General features: G+C 36.8%; 1 protein-coding gene across 8 annotated transcripts in view; it reads right to left on the bottom strand.

Annotated features, from left to right (window-relative positions):
• Nucleotides 1-18,440, bottom strand: part of LOC105839645 (WD repeat-containing protein 81) — a 256,150-nt gene that overhangs the window by 175,574 nt on the left and 62,136 nt on the right. For all 8 annotated transcript variants that reach the window (XM_036289006.1, XM_036289007.1, XM_036289012.1 and 5 more), the window contains one exon: nt 12,539-12,684. In XM_036289006.1, coding sequence (XP_036144899.1) covers nt 12,539-12,684 — 146 coding nt within the window. The remainder of the gene's footprint in view (nt 1-12,538; nt 12,685-18,440) is intronic.

The raw sequence follows: 18,440 nt of genomic DNA, 5'->3' as shown, positions 1-18,440 counted from the left end.
CACGCATCAATATTGGGCACGTGAATATTGGCCATGTCAATATTGGCCAAACAGACACAATTATTGAGGTTAAGAAACCGGTGTTTATAAGGATCTCGTTTTGCGGACACACACACGGGGGGGGGGGTGCAAGAGAGGATCTTCGGCTTCCCTCTCTCACCCACCCCGTCGGTAAGGGCAGAAATGCGTGTCTGTATTGACGTGGGCAATATTACGCGTAGCCATTATTGACGTGGCTAATATTGACGCATAGGCAATATTGACGTGGCTATTATTAATGTGGCCAATCCGCCCCGTGTTCAATCGGGATTGTGGCGAATATTGACGTGAACAATCGAGACCGTTATTAGCGTAGGCAAATGGAACATTCCCGAACGGATTATGTCTCTCTCCGCTGGTTAGTCTTTCCGAAATTTAGAAAGGCAGCTTGTCAAGTGGTTGAAACGCTTGTAACAGTATGATTTTGATTTAGTCACTAAAGCAGAAAATCTCATAGAAATGCTGATGCCCTTTCCCGCCGTTCTTGTTTAGCAATTTCGTCCCTCTACTATAACAAGATGGAGCTCAGGGAAAAAATTTCTTTCGAGAAAGAAATCTTCGGATGAATAATCCCAGCCAAAAAAAAATTAGAAAACATGGCTTTCAGCGCAATCTCGGGATTAAGCAATAGCCTTTGTTCTTCAAGTTAAATATCTGAAAATCGACTTACTTGGCAAAAGGTCGCTTCTATGAAAGTTTCTGTGAAAATCTATTAATCTCAGTGGGATACTCTGATTATTCAGAATGGAAACTTGTTTAGAAATGGCTTATCACCGTGTTTGACAAAACAAATTCTTCAGATAATAGTTCTTAAAGAGTAGATCGCTGAAATTCTTAAAGAGGCTCGTGATTCGCCAACCAGAGATAAACTTCGTTATAAACAAAACCGTGCAAAAGATTCGCAAACGGTTTTATTACCACTTGTAAGAACGACGTTGGGAATTAGTGTGTCTCTTGTAAGATTTGTACGCAAGAAAAAGACCTTCAAATAAAAGAACATCTCCTTTACATGTGTATAATGTTGAAACTCCTTTTAAGAAGGTACAAGTTGATATAATGGGACTTCTTCCTGTCACTTTATAGAGGGAATAAATTCATTTTGTTGGCAATAGACTGTTTCACAAAATGCCCGGAAGTCATTCCTCTGAAAAATAAAAGAGCAACAACCGTGGCAAGGTCTTTAATCGATCAAGTATTTTCCCGCCATGGTATTCCCCTAGAATTACATAAGGATCAAGATAGGAATTCTGAATCTCGATTATTCTTAAAAATGTCACGTCTGTTAGGAATCAAAAGCACCGGACAACTTCTCTCCATTCTCAATCTGATGGATAAGTAGAGCGACAAATATTGTTCAAATCTTGAATACTTGGCAAAATTCATTTCTGAAAATCAACAGGATTGCAATCGGTGGACATCCTTATTTCTTTATTTTTTCGTTTTTCTAGACATGAAATTACGGGTATTTTTTTCTGTGAAAATGTACTTAAGCAAGATTTTTGTCTGTCTTTGGATTTTCTTCGGATACATCCTACTAATGAGACTGAAGAAGAAGTAAGCTACATTACTAAACTCAAAAAGAAGTTGAGTAAAATTCATCATTTTGCAAGACGATGTATTCAAGTCAGGTCTCGGAATATTAAGTCTTGATATAATCGTCATTCAAGGTCAATTTTTGTTAAAATCAAAAATCTGATAAAAAAATCTGGTTCTTTAATCCCTGGAGGCTACACGGGTGCGATTTGGGCCAAGCAAAAATTTCATATCTCCGCCTTTTTCTAGTTACGTCCTGCAACGCCATCAAATTAGTACGACAAGTATGTGTACCCATAATAGTAACCGACGCCATGTTATTTGACGCCAGTCGCCTTATAGTTGTTGAGTTAAAAGCATAAAAAATCTGTCAAAATCCCAATTCGCACTTGTGTAGTTTCGGCGTGTAAAAAATTGGTGTCTGCAATGTAAAAAAAAAAACAATTTTTAAACTGAAGTGTTTTTTTACGGTCGGAAAAACTATATTTTATGTAAAGAGTTTTATGTAAAAGCTTAAATATAATAAAAAAAGGTATAATTTGCGGTAAAATAATTACATGCTTCGTAAAAAACACTAATCAATTTCAAAAATAACGATTTTTTTTTAAATTGCAGACACCGGCTTTGTACACGCCGAAGCCACACAGAAAAAAAATTCTAAAGAAAAAAACATTTAAAAAGTCTCGCTTTTTCATTAGTTGAGCCACAGCTCCACAGGCGTTTGGAAAATCAAAGTTTAAGACTTAATATAAAAAATATTATTTTAAAAACATTAAAAGTTGAAAATGTATCGCCAAGTAATTCAAGATTATAAGAGAAGAGCAAGATGTGCGCTTTGTAAACACAGAAATATGGCCAGAACTTGACTCAAGTGTTGTAGTTTTCAGCAACGTATTTGCAATAATCATAGGGCTGGCCCATGTATAGAATGTATGAATGATCAAGATTAAACCGAATAAAATAAATTTAAAGCAAATAAAATTTTTCTATCTATCCAAACATTCTTTTTTATTTATTTACCTACTCAAAAAAACCATATTTTCGATGCATTGTAAAAAAATAATAAACTTTTATATAGCCCTATAACGAATTTTTTTCTTTAAAATATAACTATTCAACTTTAATTTCTCAGTGTTCATTCAAATATCTTACTTATACAAAAAATAACACTCTAAGAAAACATTTTTCAAAATCTTACTTTGAAAATCATTTTTAACTATGTTAATGATATTTTTTACTTTTGCAAGTATTTGCATCGGATTCTACAGAAAATAGTATCCCTATATACATTTGAGTTTGATTTAAATAATTACACATAAAGTTATTAAAACTTAAAAATACAAATTCCCAAATCGCACCTCTGTAGCTATCGTGTAACTGGGTAGAGGTGTGCCCTTCAAAGGTTAATCCTCGTCGCTCTATAGGAAGAGCCCCGAAATTATAAAATCCGTGGGAAGGATCTTGGACTATTGTTAAAAAGCTTAGTGACATGGTTTTTTGTATTCAAAAGTCGCTCAGATATAAGAACAAAATTGCTCAAGCGAATAGATTAGCTCTTTACACAGAAAGGCGTAAAATTGTTTAGGGAGTCCGAGCCCGGAGGAAAAAAATGTCAAATAATAGAAATTATAAACTTTAATTTGTGTTTGTTTCTGTTTATTTTTAATTCCAGAAACTTAGAAGACAGTTTTATTCGGAAGACTTTCGGTGATTGATTTCTTCTGGAAAGAAACGTACCTTTGAAATAAAGAAAACTGCCTCACTCACAGTTTTTGAAGTGTAGTTTTCCCGTGGGTAAAAGGGCAAATGTCGAGGCAGAGAGGAGTCCTTTAAGGATGATGGGTCTGCAACTGGCAGCATCCATCGGCGCTGACCAGGTCCGCGATCTCGCTGTGTTCGTTACGAGAATGGAACCCGAGACACAGCCGACCTGAACGACAAGGGAGGCAATAAACGAGCAGGAAAGACGATTACCGCAAGCGACGCCGAATCAGAGCGCCACGATAGCATCGACATCGCCGACACCGCCGACGCCGAAGACATCAATGCCGAGCACTAGATCAACCGAACATGCAATGCCCGGCCACGGTATAATCAACCCACCATTAACGACGAAGACAACGGCGAGGAGGATGCGAATCCCGTCACAAAGATCGATATTATGTAAAACGTAAAAAAGAAGATTGTACGACGCAAAAGCGCGATTACGCTTGACCAGCGAAGTCACAAAAGATATATATTTTTTATTTTGTAATATTTTATCATTTTATTATATTATATTATATTTTATTTTATGTTATTGTACGAATATTAACAGTTTATATAATAATTTACGAAAACGGCCGATAATCGATATGAGGGATGAGCCCGTACGTAAGAGTGAGCGTGTGAATAAACGTGTGTTTGTTTGCTAACTGCGTAGAATAGAATTATGTAGTTTATAAATTTTATAAAGAATAACCAATTAATAATATGCTTTATAATAAATATATTTTGTTAAAATGTAATACATGTATAAAGATACTATTCTCCCGAGATATGTAAACGATAAAAGCAAAAAGATACTCGACAGGTAGTAGCCGGAGGACGCCGGTCATCAAGAGGGAAAACACCCGACACCGAGACCAGCCGGATGCCGAGAAGTGGGGATAGCCCCATATATAATCCGAGTCGGCCGAGCCGAGAAATTGACAGGTGGAGGTTAGGGCGCGCAAGGACATAATAGAAACAATGAATCACGAGCGGCGATATACGCGACGGATAAGCGAGCGTGTAGCTATTGAAACTCCGTGCTCACTAACGTATTACTTTAATATTAAATAAATAAATACCATATTTTCGTTTATTATCACTTTCACATTAAACGAGCAAATGCCCGGCAATAATCACGTGCGAAGTATATGACGCAATGAATGAGGAACCGGGAATATTTGCATAATAACTTCAAAATTATATTTGTATTTTATATATTATATTTCATATTTGTAAGAATAGCGACTTGATAATCCCAGCCCGATAAACCACCGACGGATGACTCTCCTGACCGAGGAATTACCCATCTGGCAAATTACTTAATAAATTAAATAATTATTAATTTTTTCATTGTAATTCCGTATTGTAAATGCATTTAAGTTTATTATTTTAATTTCAATAAATGAAAGATTACAATCTGGCTTGGATTACACTATCGAATGAACTTAATTCGCTCGATGCCATGGAGCCATTAACACTACTGGTGTGCGTATGCGGGCTTATGGTGTGCGAGCAAGAGGCCATAAGTACGAGTGCGATAACCACTCGGGGCTCACTGATTGACAAAACGCGATCGCATAACAACAAGGGCGCTAATCAGGGGGCGTCGAATGGGGTGTGGATGGAAAGGTACCGGCTTAAGGAGACCAAGTAAAAAAGTCTGCATCGAGCATCCATAGGAACGTGCGCGTGTAACGTTCCCTTGACTCAAATGGGATCGCCCAACGATCCTAATTATAGCGTACAGCAGTAACGGGCGCGACAATTAACTTGTACGCGACACTATCGCCTGCAAATTGTTTTCGCGTAATAATAATTCGCGAGCGCGTAAAATATCGCGAGACGACAACACGTTATGCGAGAGGCGTGTCCAAGTTCAATGATAACGCAACACGTTAATTATAACGCCAGCCGAATGAACGAAAGTGCGTGCGTGTAATTGTGTTAAATAAAAGCTGAGTATTGTGAACATTGCGTGTGTTGAGTTGAATTGCGATATAAATCCTCTCCCGGGCGAATCCATTTTCGGCGTCCATTACATCATCTTGGTCAGAAGCATATCCGAGGATCTTCCCCAAAGATTTGAAGCATATCAAGATTCCTATGCAGCGAGACCGGAAGGGCGCGCGGAAATTTTAAGGAAATCCTGATCCTGGCCGAGCAGAAATACCAGCCGAGGCCACACCCTGACGGCGGGGTAAAGCACCGACCTGGCGACCGTTATCTTAGCAAAACGTAAGTTATCTCTAAGGATTCCAAAATTTTTATACATTTAATATCAAATTCGGTCACAGGGTCCACGGTGATTACCCCCCTTGTCCGAAGAAATAAAAAGGAGACACCACCAAATAGAATTTCAAAGCCCCTGGGAGGATAAATACATTCAACTGGCCGACGGGCAAGAGACGGCTCTGCCACAAAAAACTCAGGTATGCATACGAATCGCGGATCGGAACGTCCGCGATTCGTATGCGTACCTGAGTTTTTTGCATACGTTCTGCTGACTTTACAAAGCGCCGTGTTGATAGGTGTCGATCTCTGGACGCGACTCGGCCGGCCATTACCCGTTCTGAACACCCACCTCAGGCCCAAATTAGAGTCTCACGTACCTGGACGATATCATCATTATCAATAAAACGTTCGACGATCACATACGAACCTTAGGAAAAGTTTTTCGACGACTGCGCGACGCGAAATTGTGCTTAAACCCGGAAAAATGTAAAGTTTGCGTCTATTGACTAAAGTATCTCAACCACGTGGACGGCAAAGAGATACGCATTGACAAGGTCAAGGTAATGACCCAGTGGCCAGTTCCCCGCACCGTTAAGAAAATTCAACAATTCCTAGGAATCGCGTTCTGGTACCGCCGTTTTATTCAGGATTTCATGATGATCGTCGCTCCGCTAACCGCCTTTACATGAAAACATACCCAATAGCATTGGGGGCCGGACGAATCGGCAGCCGTCAAAAAACTACAAACTATACCTTGACCACCGCCCCCGTCCTCTCTTGTTCAGACTTCTCTTGGCGTTTTGTCCTGCAAACCGACGCAAACAGCAGGGGGTTAGGCGCAGTCCTTATCCAACATTTTCCGGAAGAACTCGTGATCACCTATATGAGTCGTACCCTTAACTCGGCCGAGCGAAACTATAGTGCTACCAAGCTCAAGTGTCTCGCAGTCGTCTGGGGTATCCGGAGGATGTGAGATTATCTCGAAAGGTACCCGTTTACTGTCGTTACCGACCACTAATTACTACGCTGGCTCACTAATCATCGCGCCGTCCGGCCGGTTGAGTAGATAAACGTTCGAATTACAGCAATTTGATATCGATATTAGTATCGGATATAAGTATCGGAAAAAAACTTTGAACAAAGTGGCCGATGTCCCGACAACCAATTAACACCGCTGTTATCGCGAAAGGGATCCGATAGCCCACTATGCCAATTGACTAATTAATTATAAAATCTTCTAATGAGTAGTGTAGCAGGAAATCTCTAGACATCGGCCAATATGAGTGTGCTAACAGAACCCTCCCGTTACCGCATCCCCCCATTGCCATGATACCACCGAATGTTGCAAGCAGTGCAACAGAACTCTCACAAGCATTGATTACGACGTTCGACACAAAAAGCTATATCGACACGTCCTGTACGACCTTGATTTTAAAAAGAGTTCCGCAGAAAGCCAGTGGAAATTCTGCGTACCCACCAATGACCGTCCCAATATCCTCCGCCGACATCAACGACGCCAACGCCGGCCACCTCGGTATCACAAAAACTATTTCTCGCAGGTCTATTTTTGGCCGAGAATGATGAGAGAAATCGCCAAGTGTGTCCAAAATTGCCAATGTGTCTAAGCCACAAAGTAGCACAAACAAAACCTCTCGGGCCGCTACATTCCACTGCCGTTAACTGCCCCTGGCAACAGGTCACCCACGATCTAGTTGGGCCGCTCACTCGGTCATCGAGCGATCATGTATGGTTATTGAACATGCAGGATCGGTTCACAAAGTGAGTCAAAATGCGCTCGCTTCGACTCGCAACAATCACCACCGTTGCCGCAAACATCTCTAAGACTATTATATTGCGGCATAAATGTCCGGAAATTATACTATTCGATAACGGGACACAAGCGGAAAAGATCGAAACCCTCTTTGCCGCCTACGGGATCGCATTTCCACTTTACAATTCGCATATAATACTGCGCGGCACAAGGCCACAGGATATACGCTGACGTTCCTAAACTTAGGCCACAAACTGCTCATGCTCGATAACGCTCACAACTTCGGTTCGCACTTTGATGCCACGCGGCGCCGGCTCGAAAAAGCGAACGAGCTTGTATAAATAGCGCGGGCTTTCTACCGATAGCAAAAATACACTATTCAAAAAAAAAATTGGGAACACTTTTTGTATACCGAAAATTTAGGTTATTTTCATACTGCTGGAACTCAGTGAAAAATCATTGTAGAAACAAAATCCAAAAAGCGTTTTAAAGCTTGAAACTTTTTCTTTCAAACGCTTTTTGCCGATTTTAGTCATCTTTTTTTCATCAACGTGGCACAATAATGAAGCTTGACTCGTCACTCCTGTACGATTTTTTTCGACCGAGTTATTGAGATTTTAATAAAAAATGGTCATTTTGACTTTCGTCGCTTGTTACTCGTGAACAGATCAACGTACAGCGCTCAGCAAAAAAGCGTTGAAAAGCTGAAAGTTTGCACTTTTGAATGTTGTTATCAATTTTTTACGGATTTATTTTTTCTAACAACAAATTGCGTTCAAAGATTTCTTTCAGCAATTTCAGCAATTCCAAGAATAATAAACACGTGGAATAAAAATGTTTTATTCTATAAACGTTAGCATTTATTATTGGGGAGTAATTGTACTATAAAACTTTGCTTTAGCGATGTGATTGGATCTTTCTTCACAACAATACCTTGATGTAAATGAAAACCTTTAATATGATACTTTTTACGTAATCTTTGAACGCAATTTGTTGTTAAAAAAAATAAATCCGTGAGAAAATTGATAACAGCATTCAAAAGTGAAAACTTTCAGTTTTTCAACGCTTTTTTGCTGAGCGCTGTACGTTAATCTGTTCACGAGTAACAAGCGATGAAAGTCAAAATAAACATTTTTTATTAAAATCTCAATAACTCGGTCACAAAAAACGTACAGCAATGAACAACCACTCAAAATAAAGGAAAAAGATCCCGCTCTAAGATGCAAGTAACAAAAATTCTCTATGATGTTTTTCACGCGAGATGCAGCGCCGCAAATTTGCATAAAAAATTTTTATTTTAACAAGTCAAGCTTCACCATTGTGCCACGTTGGTAAAAAAAAGATAACTAAAATCGCCAAAAAACATTTGAAAGAAAAAGTTTCAAGCTTTAAAACGCATTTTGAATTTTGTTTCTACAATGATTTTTCGCTGATTTTCAGCAGTTTGAAAATAGCCTAAATTTTCGGTATACAAAGTGTTCCCTATTTTTTTTTAGTAGTATATTATAATCTACGTCGCCGATAGTGAAAACCAGGAGTCAGGGAGTGAATATAAAAACGCAAATATCCCTGCTTTCTAATAAAAACGCCGCCTTTAACGCCAAGCGAGTGCCGAAAGGAACCCGCACAATTTATATGAAAAAAAAGCTCGGTCAATTTCCTTGAATTTGTTATATATTATAGTACTTATGCCCCAATGAAAAATTATAATTTGTGCGTCCTTTTTATATTTAGTTTTAGAGATAAAAATGTAAAAAAATTGCTATTTTAAGGTTTACTGTGTACGTTTGCACTTGTCAACTTGCTCGCGTATGTATATATACACATATATCTGCAGGTATAAATGTTCGTGACACTGTGTGTGTGTGTGTGTGTGTGTGTGTGTGTGTGTGTGTGTGTGTGTGTGTGTGTGTGTGTGTGTGTGTGTGTGTGTGTGTGTGTGTGTGTGTGTGTGTCGTGTGCGTCGTGTGCGTGCGTGCGCGCGCGCGTGTTATGTGTTTTGACTAGCTGTGGTGACTGACGGCAAAGTTGCCAACTTTGATTCGATTACAATCATCCCTACCACAGCAACATTCCCACCACCTTGAGATAGACGGCATGTCACGTGACTCACGCCGCTAGGCTAGCAACACACCAGAACTAGCCACCAACAGCTAGCACAAAATAACACTCCAGAGTGGGTAAACAACGTTTTCCCTCTCGCAAACAGACATTCATTGCCAGTCGCTGTACATATACTTGTCGTGGCCGCTCTCGGCTCTGCTGGTACTATATTTGGCGGTCTCTCAGCGCCATCAGAAATCTCGTCATTACATACATACATTAAATACGCAACTTAAGACGTGATATACATCTATGTCCATTCTTTTGATCTTTCTGTAGCCTAAACTTTTCAAGCGCGGCTCAAAACGCCAAATTCTTCGCTCGTCGAATCTACAAATCTACAAACTACACTTAGTTATACATCTTTCGGGTTCGCTAAAGAAATTGTAAAAAAAGAACAAATATATATGTCTTGTTATCAACTCTCGGCCTTATCTTTTGGAAACCTGATCCCGAGGAGTCATCGGCAGCGGTCCCGCACTGTATCCCGAGACCAGGGATACAACACTCCCTTAACACACACACGCACACGCGCACGCACGCGCGCGCGCGCGCACACACACACACACACACACACACACACACACACACACAACAGACAGACAGACAGAGAGAGAGACAGACAGAGAGACAGACAGACAGACAGAGAGAGAGAGACGACAGACAGAGAGACAGACAGAGAGACAGACAGACAGACAGAGAGAGAGAGAGACGACAGACAGACAGACAGACAGAGAGAGAGAGAGACGACAGACAGAGAGACAGACAGAGAGACAGAGAGAGAGAGACGACAGACAGAGAGAGAGAGAGAGAGAGAGAGAGAGAGAGAGAGAGAGAGAGAGAGAGAGAGAGAGAGAGAGAGAGAGAGAGAGGAGAGGGACGAGGAGAGAGAGAGAGAGAGAGAGAGAGGAGAGAGAGAGGGAGAGAGGAGAGAGAGAGAGAGGAGAGAGGGAGAGAGAGAGAGGGAGAGAGGGGAGAGTGGGAGAGAGGAAGAGATGGAGAGAGGGAGCAGAGGGGAGAGAGAGAAGGGAGAGAGGGCGAGAGGGCGAAGGAGAAGGGAGGCGGGCGGGAGCGAGAGAGGGGAGAGGGGGAGAGGGAGAAGGTCGACAGAGGGGAGAGAGAGATGAAGTGAGAGAGGAGAGAGAGAGAGAGAGAGAGAGAGAGAGGGGGGGGGGGGGGGGTGAGTGAGTGTAGTGTTACGACATTTATACATGTAGATATGTGTGTATATATGCATATGCGAGTAAGTTGACAAGTGCAAACGCACGCAGTAAACCTTAAAATAGCAATTTTCAAAAATGTTTATCTCCGAAACTAAACATAAAAAGGTCGCACAAATTGTAATTTTTTATTAGGGCTATAAGTACTACAATAAGAACCACAATACATAAAAAATTCAAGGAAATTGACCGAACTTTTTTTCATATAAATTGTGCGGGGTCCTTTTTAATGCTGTAAAGGTCATTTATGAAGAATTGAACATAGTCCCGGCAATAGAAACATAAAAATGTAGAGAATTTTATGCTTTACATTTTATGTTGTAACATTTTTTTTCTCAGATCAATAGTTTCCGAGATAGTTTTTAGAGAAAAGTGAAATATTCCTACAAATTGGAAAAAATACTCCACTTTATCGCATTGTATCTCGGAAACTATTGATCTAAGAAAAAAAATGTTAGAAGTTAAAATGGAGAGAATTTTATACTTTACATTTTTTATAATAACTATTTTTCACGTACCTCATACCGGAGACGAGATATTCGTGAAAGTGTTTTTTGTTCCATTTTTTCAATATGGTGACGCAAGCGGCAACGTTTCAAAGTCAAAAACTCAGAGTATTAATTAGTATGCTAAACCTAAAAACTATGCCAAGTATAAAGTTTCCTTGATCTTTTGCAAGATAAAACTACCAATTGCCTGGACCAACAGTGATGAGTGCTAACACGTTGCTTGGGCGGATTCATATAAAATTCAAATGAAAGCTTTACTTGTCTGGACTACTCCAAAAAGTATATGTAGTAGTTGGTACTGCCGTATATCTTGCATTTATAGTTTTCACCGATGGGTTTATTGGTATTATGCAAATTATAAAGCAGTTGAATATTACAATTGGTCAAAATTGCTACAACTTCTGGTTAGAAGCCAATGCCACGCGCATCAAACTATCGGAGCGCTCCTTGACTGAGAAAGCTGAAGACCCAACATCGACAAAAAAAAATAAAGAGCAATAGGACCTCAATCTGGAAAACCAATTGTATGAAGCAGGCATTGCAGATTGAAGGAAAATCTAAAATTTCATCAAAATTTTAATACTTAAAACTTTAAACGAGTTTTTCTCAAAACTACATTTTTCGAGTTGGCCGTCCTACTATTTCCCACAATTTTTACCAGATTCATTTAAAATTTTAACTGTAACTTAAAAACGACATTATCTAGTAAACTACGTAGGACTTTTTCGATAAATTAAAATTTATTAATTTTATGAACGTTTTTTAATCGTTTTGCGAAAAAAAATTGTTTCTTTATTTCACTGCTATTTTTAAAAATCAAATTTTTTTAAAAAAACCTACGTAATTCACCAGCTATTATCACGTGTTTTAATATTCTTTTTTAATTTATGTGCAAATCTAAAGCAAAAAAAGGTACGGCCACAGAAGTACCTCGAAAAAATTATAGTTACGTGCAAGTGCTAGTGTGCCGCTATTTTGTTTCATAAATGTTAATAAAAAAAATTTTTATACACTTTAAGAAATGTATACACTGTCATATATATAAAACCGAATTTCAATATATTTATTCATTTTGAAAAAAAAATTCGAGAAATTTACCCTTCAGTTCAAGCTCATAAAGTGATATTACCCCTTAAGTATATTAAATAATCTAAAAAAATCTGAAAAACATTCAAATTAAAAAAAAATTATTTTCTTAGTATGTCTGAAAATTGTTCTTGTTAGTACCAAAACCTTATTAAATTTCTTAAGAAAGTTATAAAATTTATATAAAAATTCTGAAAAATATATAAAAAATTCTAAGAAAAATTTACAAATAGAATAAACAGAAGTATGAATAATCCACATGTTTAAATAAAATAGTTATTTGTAGATCGTACTTGTAGCCGAAGGTTAAGTCTATCCAGTGATGTAGTCTTTCCGAAACATAAAAGCTTTCCAATGCTTCTCTATGTTTTTCAATAAAATCCTCCGGAGAAGTTGCCCATGCTGGAATTTCTAAATCTGGTAAATCCTCATGGATAGACTGTAAATAAGAAATATTTTAAAAATATTAAACCCATTTTCAATTAAATGCTTCATATACAACATATATCGTTATTTATTCAACAATAAAAAATTTAAATTTTTGCTATAAAATAGATATAAAGAAATATCTAAAATTAATCAATTCAATAAGTGAATAATGCACCAGAATAGTTTATTAATAAAGAGTTGACTATGGCATAAGCATTTAATTAGAAATTTATTACAGTCTTTTTTATTAAAATATTAATATCCATATCATATCGATATTAATATCGCGATTTATAAAATAAAAATTTATTAATATTAATATCTAAAAATTTATTAATATAAATGTTTGCATTTTTCATAATACAATACCCTTATAAAAATACAATACTGGGCAATATTAAATTGGCAAACAATTATTATTTATTTTGAGTATTAAAAATATTAACAGTGTTTTAAATACTTAAAATAAGTATTAATTACTGGCCAATTTAATACTGCCTAGTATTATATTTTAAAAAAAATAGATATTTGTGTTATAAGTACGGAAATTCGACTGTTTCCAAGGATTCCAAGGAGTAGACGGACAAACGTGATTTACGAATAAGGATGCATAACAATTATTTATTCGTAAATAATATATATTAAAAATAACATTACAAAGATTATAGTTAAAACAAAAAACTGAATTATTAATGAAATATTTACAAATCAATTATTTAACCACTACCATTGACTATGGTAGAAATAAAATTTTAAAGAATTTAGAACCAAAAAAAGTTCCAATTTTTGAAAAAAAATTGTAAATATTTATTGTGCTCCAAAAAATAATTAAAGTTTTCGTATATCCAAAATTTATTTTGTATGTTTTTTCTACACAATTTAATCATTTTTCGCATGACACTTTTATCAATTATTTATTGGCAGCAAATACATAGTTTTAAGATGCTAGCATTTGCAGCGCCATAAATATACTTAATACGCATACAATTTTGGTATGATACCTTTTCATAATATGTATCATATCAAATATTAGTACGCTGTTGTTTACAACATTGAACTAATTTGGTACAAATATATATGACACGCGTATTGACTATTCGGTGTAAACTAAACCAATGAGTCAATTCTGGAGGTCTAAAACATCACCACAGTGCGTCATTAAACATCAAAGTTCAATAATTCTTAAAACTTAAGCCTATATACTCAACTAATTTTTAATAATTGGGCGAAATTAACAACAACGCAACTGGCAAAAATTTATTAAAAACTCCAAGTCGTTACAACGTTTCAGCCCTCGCTTTGGGCCCTTCTCAAGTAATAATCAAACCACTATAAATTTGTGATTGGGATCATGATTTAAAGTGTTGTCACAGGAGAACAAAGAACAAATTAATAATGCTTTGAGTAAAGTACAATTTTTTAATTGAAAATAACACAGCACATAATGCAAAAAAACATTGTATGTCTTTACTGAACGGCAGTAACTGTCAAACTCATTAAAGCTTTGTCGCTACGCGAGCAAAGTTGCAAACCCATGTGGAACAGTACAACGTGGATGTCGTTTCGCTTTGTAAGCAGGGGGGCGGGATGTGGATAAACCTCGCTACGCATGAAAAACTGCACACTGATGTGGTACAATACAAGCGTGGACGTTTCGCTCGAAATGGGCCCCGCTACATGTGGAAGGTCGCAAACCCATATGGTATAGTACAAGCGTGGACGTCGTTTCGTTGTGTAAGCAAGGAGGAAATGTGAGTGAACCTCGCTTCGCGTGAAAAGACGCAAACAATGTTAAACAGAAAACGCATGGCTGTCGATTTGCTCTGTAAACAGGGAAGGGGGTGTGAGTAAACCTCGCTACGCATAAAAAGTCGCAAGCCCAGTGGTACAGGAAACACGTGGGCGAAGGAGGGGCTTCGCTCCTTTCCAGAACCCCCTTTCGATATTACCTAATAAAATTAACTAGTAAAACTCGAATTGTGTTAAATAAGTTATACGAAGTTATAAAAATTTAACGTCGTTTTTCTCAAAAACTATTATCTTTATGGCAAAATACAGTAGAATATAAAATGTGTATTCCAAGAATGAGGCCCGAATGCGCACATAAACGATCGGACACAGACCCTACTGGACACGACAGCGATCGGACACATAACGTTTGAATTGGACACTGAATCAATTGCGCACCCGATTGGGCACCGACCCAAATGCACATGACCCGTTTGCACACGGACTCAATAGTACACGGACCCAATTGTGCACCGACCCATTTGCACACGGACCCGTTTGCACACGATACGATTCCGCATCGCAGAATAATGCAAAAACAACCTAGATAGTACAGAAAATTTATCATAAATATTAATAAATATTTTACAAATTTATTTAAAAAAAATATTTTTTAAAGATTATATAATTATTTTTCATAAACCATTTAGAAATGATACAAAAATTATTATTAACAATATATAAAATGTATTTTTTAAATGTACTGAAAAATATTTACGCTATATAAACTCGAAATATTTTTTATATTTTTTAATAATAATAGCATAAATATTTATTTTAAATATTTTCATAAATATTTATCATAATTTTTTTATATCTGGCAAACTCAGACATTAAAATATTCTTCTACCTTGTGATGCAATTTGATCGGGTTCGTTCTTGCCTTAGGAATGGGAACTCGCGAAAGGAAGGTCACGCTGGCAAGGTCCTCGAATCACTGACATACTTGCTTTTAATAACACAGGCACACAAAAAAAAGTGGTTGGTCCGGCGGACTAGACTAATCAATCCTTATGTATTTCGATCCGCTGAATCCAAATCTAAGATCAGAATTGCAAAGTTAGCTCGCATTTTCTAATCTCAAAAAAATTTTTTTTTTAATATTGGTCCGGTGGACTAGACTAATCAATCCTTATGTATTTTGACCTGCTGAATCCGAATCCAAGGTCAGAATTGCAAACCCACACAACACACGGACGTCCTTCGGATGTCTTGTATGTGTCCTGAAAAGTCCTGTTTATGTCCTCGTATTTTGGATGTCCGCGGGATGTCCGAAGTATGTTATCCGGACGTCCCGTTAAATCACAACAACAATAGGACGTCCGAAAGACATATTCCGGATGTCCTGAAATATCGGATATATATTATCGTAAAGATAACAATGCTAATATAATTTGTATTGTATATCGTAATAATCAATAAAATTTATACAAAGTTTATTTTTAATTATTTCAAAATAAGAAAAAATATGGGAGTATCCCGTTTGGACACGTAACGATTGGACACCGCTTGATTGGACACACACGATTGGACACCGCATTATTGGACACCGCATTATTGGACACCGCACGATTGGACACCGCATTATTGGACACCGCACGATTGGACACCGCACGATTGGACACCGCATTATTGGATACCGCATTATTGGACACCGCATTATTGGACACCGCATTATTGAACACCGTACAATTGGACACACACACACATTTACGTGTGTGTATGCAGATTTCTAATACAGTTTGCATGGGTTAGCGACTTGGACGGAGTGGGTGCGGGAGGGGGGGCCGAAGGCCCCCCTTGCACCCCCCCCGTGTGTGTGCGTGTGTGTGTGTGCGTGCGAGCATTTTCTGCACCACATAGGTTTGAAACTTTCCACGCAAAACGAGATGCTCCTAAAAATACGTATATAGATATTTAAAATTCAATTTTTTTTCTGGCAAATCAAAATTTTTTTCTGCCAGATATTTCTAAGGTTAGATAATCTGCCATATGATATATAAATGTTATTCACTAGAAGACCGCGGTGTCCAATAATGCGGTGTCCAATCGTGCGGTGTCCAATAATGCGGTGTCCAATCGTGCGGTGTCCAATCGTGCGGTGTCCAATCGTGTGGTGTCCAATCGTGCGGTGTCCAATCAAGCCGTGTCCAATCGTGCGTGTCCAATTGTGCGTGTCCAATCGAGCGGTGTCCAATCGTTACGTGTCCAAAAGAAGGTCACCCAAAAATATTGTTCATACATTTTTTATTGATTGTTCAAATATTTTCAACTAATAATGTTACGAGTTAAACATAAAAAACTAAACATTTTTGTTAATTATAGTTATATAAAATTGTTTGAAACGAGAAAATAATTTAAAATATATTATAATATTAAGTAAAATTTGGGTATAGCCCATTACAAATAACGTTTTAAACAATATACAAATTATTGTAAGAAAATTAAATTGTTGAACGTTATTTGTAATGGACTATGACCAACTTTTATTTAACACAATGTTAATATTTATTTTGAATAATTTTCTCGGTCTTAATAATTTTTACGTCTATATAAATTAACTAAAATGTTCAGTTTTTTATATTAACTAAAAATTACTCATTGAAATTATTTAAACAATCAATTAAAAATTATAAAGTTATTCTTTTTTTATTTTGAAATAATAAATATAAAAGATAGAATTAGACATAATTAATTGGTTCCGCCATGCCTCCGAAATTATTCCAAAAAAAGCAGATAATATTGAAATAGTGCAAAATCATTAGTGTTTTTTCTCAATATTTAACATGGCTGTTTTTCTTTTAAAAAATACAAAAATTTGCAATATTGGTTGCATTATTAGTTAGTATTAGTGTTGTAGAAAGACTACGTCTATAAACTGTGATGTCTAAACAAATAATACTGAAATATTGTAAAATTATTAATGTTTTTCTTCAATATTTAACTCGACTGTTTTTCTTTTAAAAATGCACAAATTTGCAATATTAGTAACATTATCAGTTAGTTTTAATATTATGAAAAAGACTGCGTTTATACTGTAAACGTGGAAAATAGCACATCGATAACATATATTGAAATATATTGCGATTAAAATATATAGTTTATAAAGTCATATATTTTATAATATATATAAATTAACTAAATAATAAATAGAATAATTATTGATAATTGCAATACATATACAGCAGTGGTTAAAAATTAATACTTGATCTCTTTTTTGCAACACCACTTACAATAAAAATGCACTCATTGGTCTCTGTTTAAGCTATGCTATTCAAAATGATAATATATTTTATAACGCTCATTGAAAACTTGTAATGATAAATAATTTCAATAGTTTAATGAGTATTATGCAAATTTTTTTGAATATTATTTTTTATGTGAGGTTCGTATATGTAACACTTATATATTACTAGCCTTTCCTCTGAAACATTAGTTCGAATGTTGCAGTCACGGCAAAAACATTACGGTGCAGATATATATACTATTGTCTTTCTTCCGCGGATAACGTTCTGCAGCGTTGTGCGCAAGCATAATAAGCCAACGTCTGAGAGACGTTCTAAAAGAGAGAGAGAAAAAGAGAGAGAGAGAGAGAGAGAGAGAGAGAAAGAGAGAGAGAGAGAGAGAGAGAAAGCGAATATTATTCGTGGGGAAAAAGACATATTGCCTGTAACGTGATGTTCTCGCCGATGTCGGGACCGTTAGCAATATAGAAGTATTACATATATGAGGCTATTAGGTGTCTAAATAATGTCCGTTTTACGTCCGGTTCGGACATTCTAAGGATGTACTTGGTATGTTCTTGGGACGAATATAGAACATCCTAAATACGTCCATCGGATGTAAATAGGACATCCGTCGGATGTTTTCAGGATTTGTATCGGACATCCAAATTACATCCTAATTATGTCTGCGTGTTGTGTGGGAGTACATACTAAATTTAGGACAAATTTTTATTAATTAATTAAATTTAAATTA

The sequence above is a fragment of the Monomorium pharaonis genome, chromosome 6 (assembly GCF_013373865.1).
Source record: "Monomorium pharaonis isolate MP-MQ-018 chromosome 6, ASM1337386v2, whole genome shotgun sequence".
NCBI lineage: Eukaryota > Metazoa > Arthropoda > Insecta > Hymenoptera > Formicidae > Monomorium > Monomorium pharaonis.
This window is presented reverse-complemented; position numbering and strand designations above follow the sequence as displayed.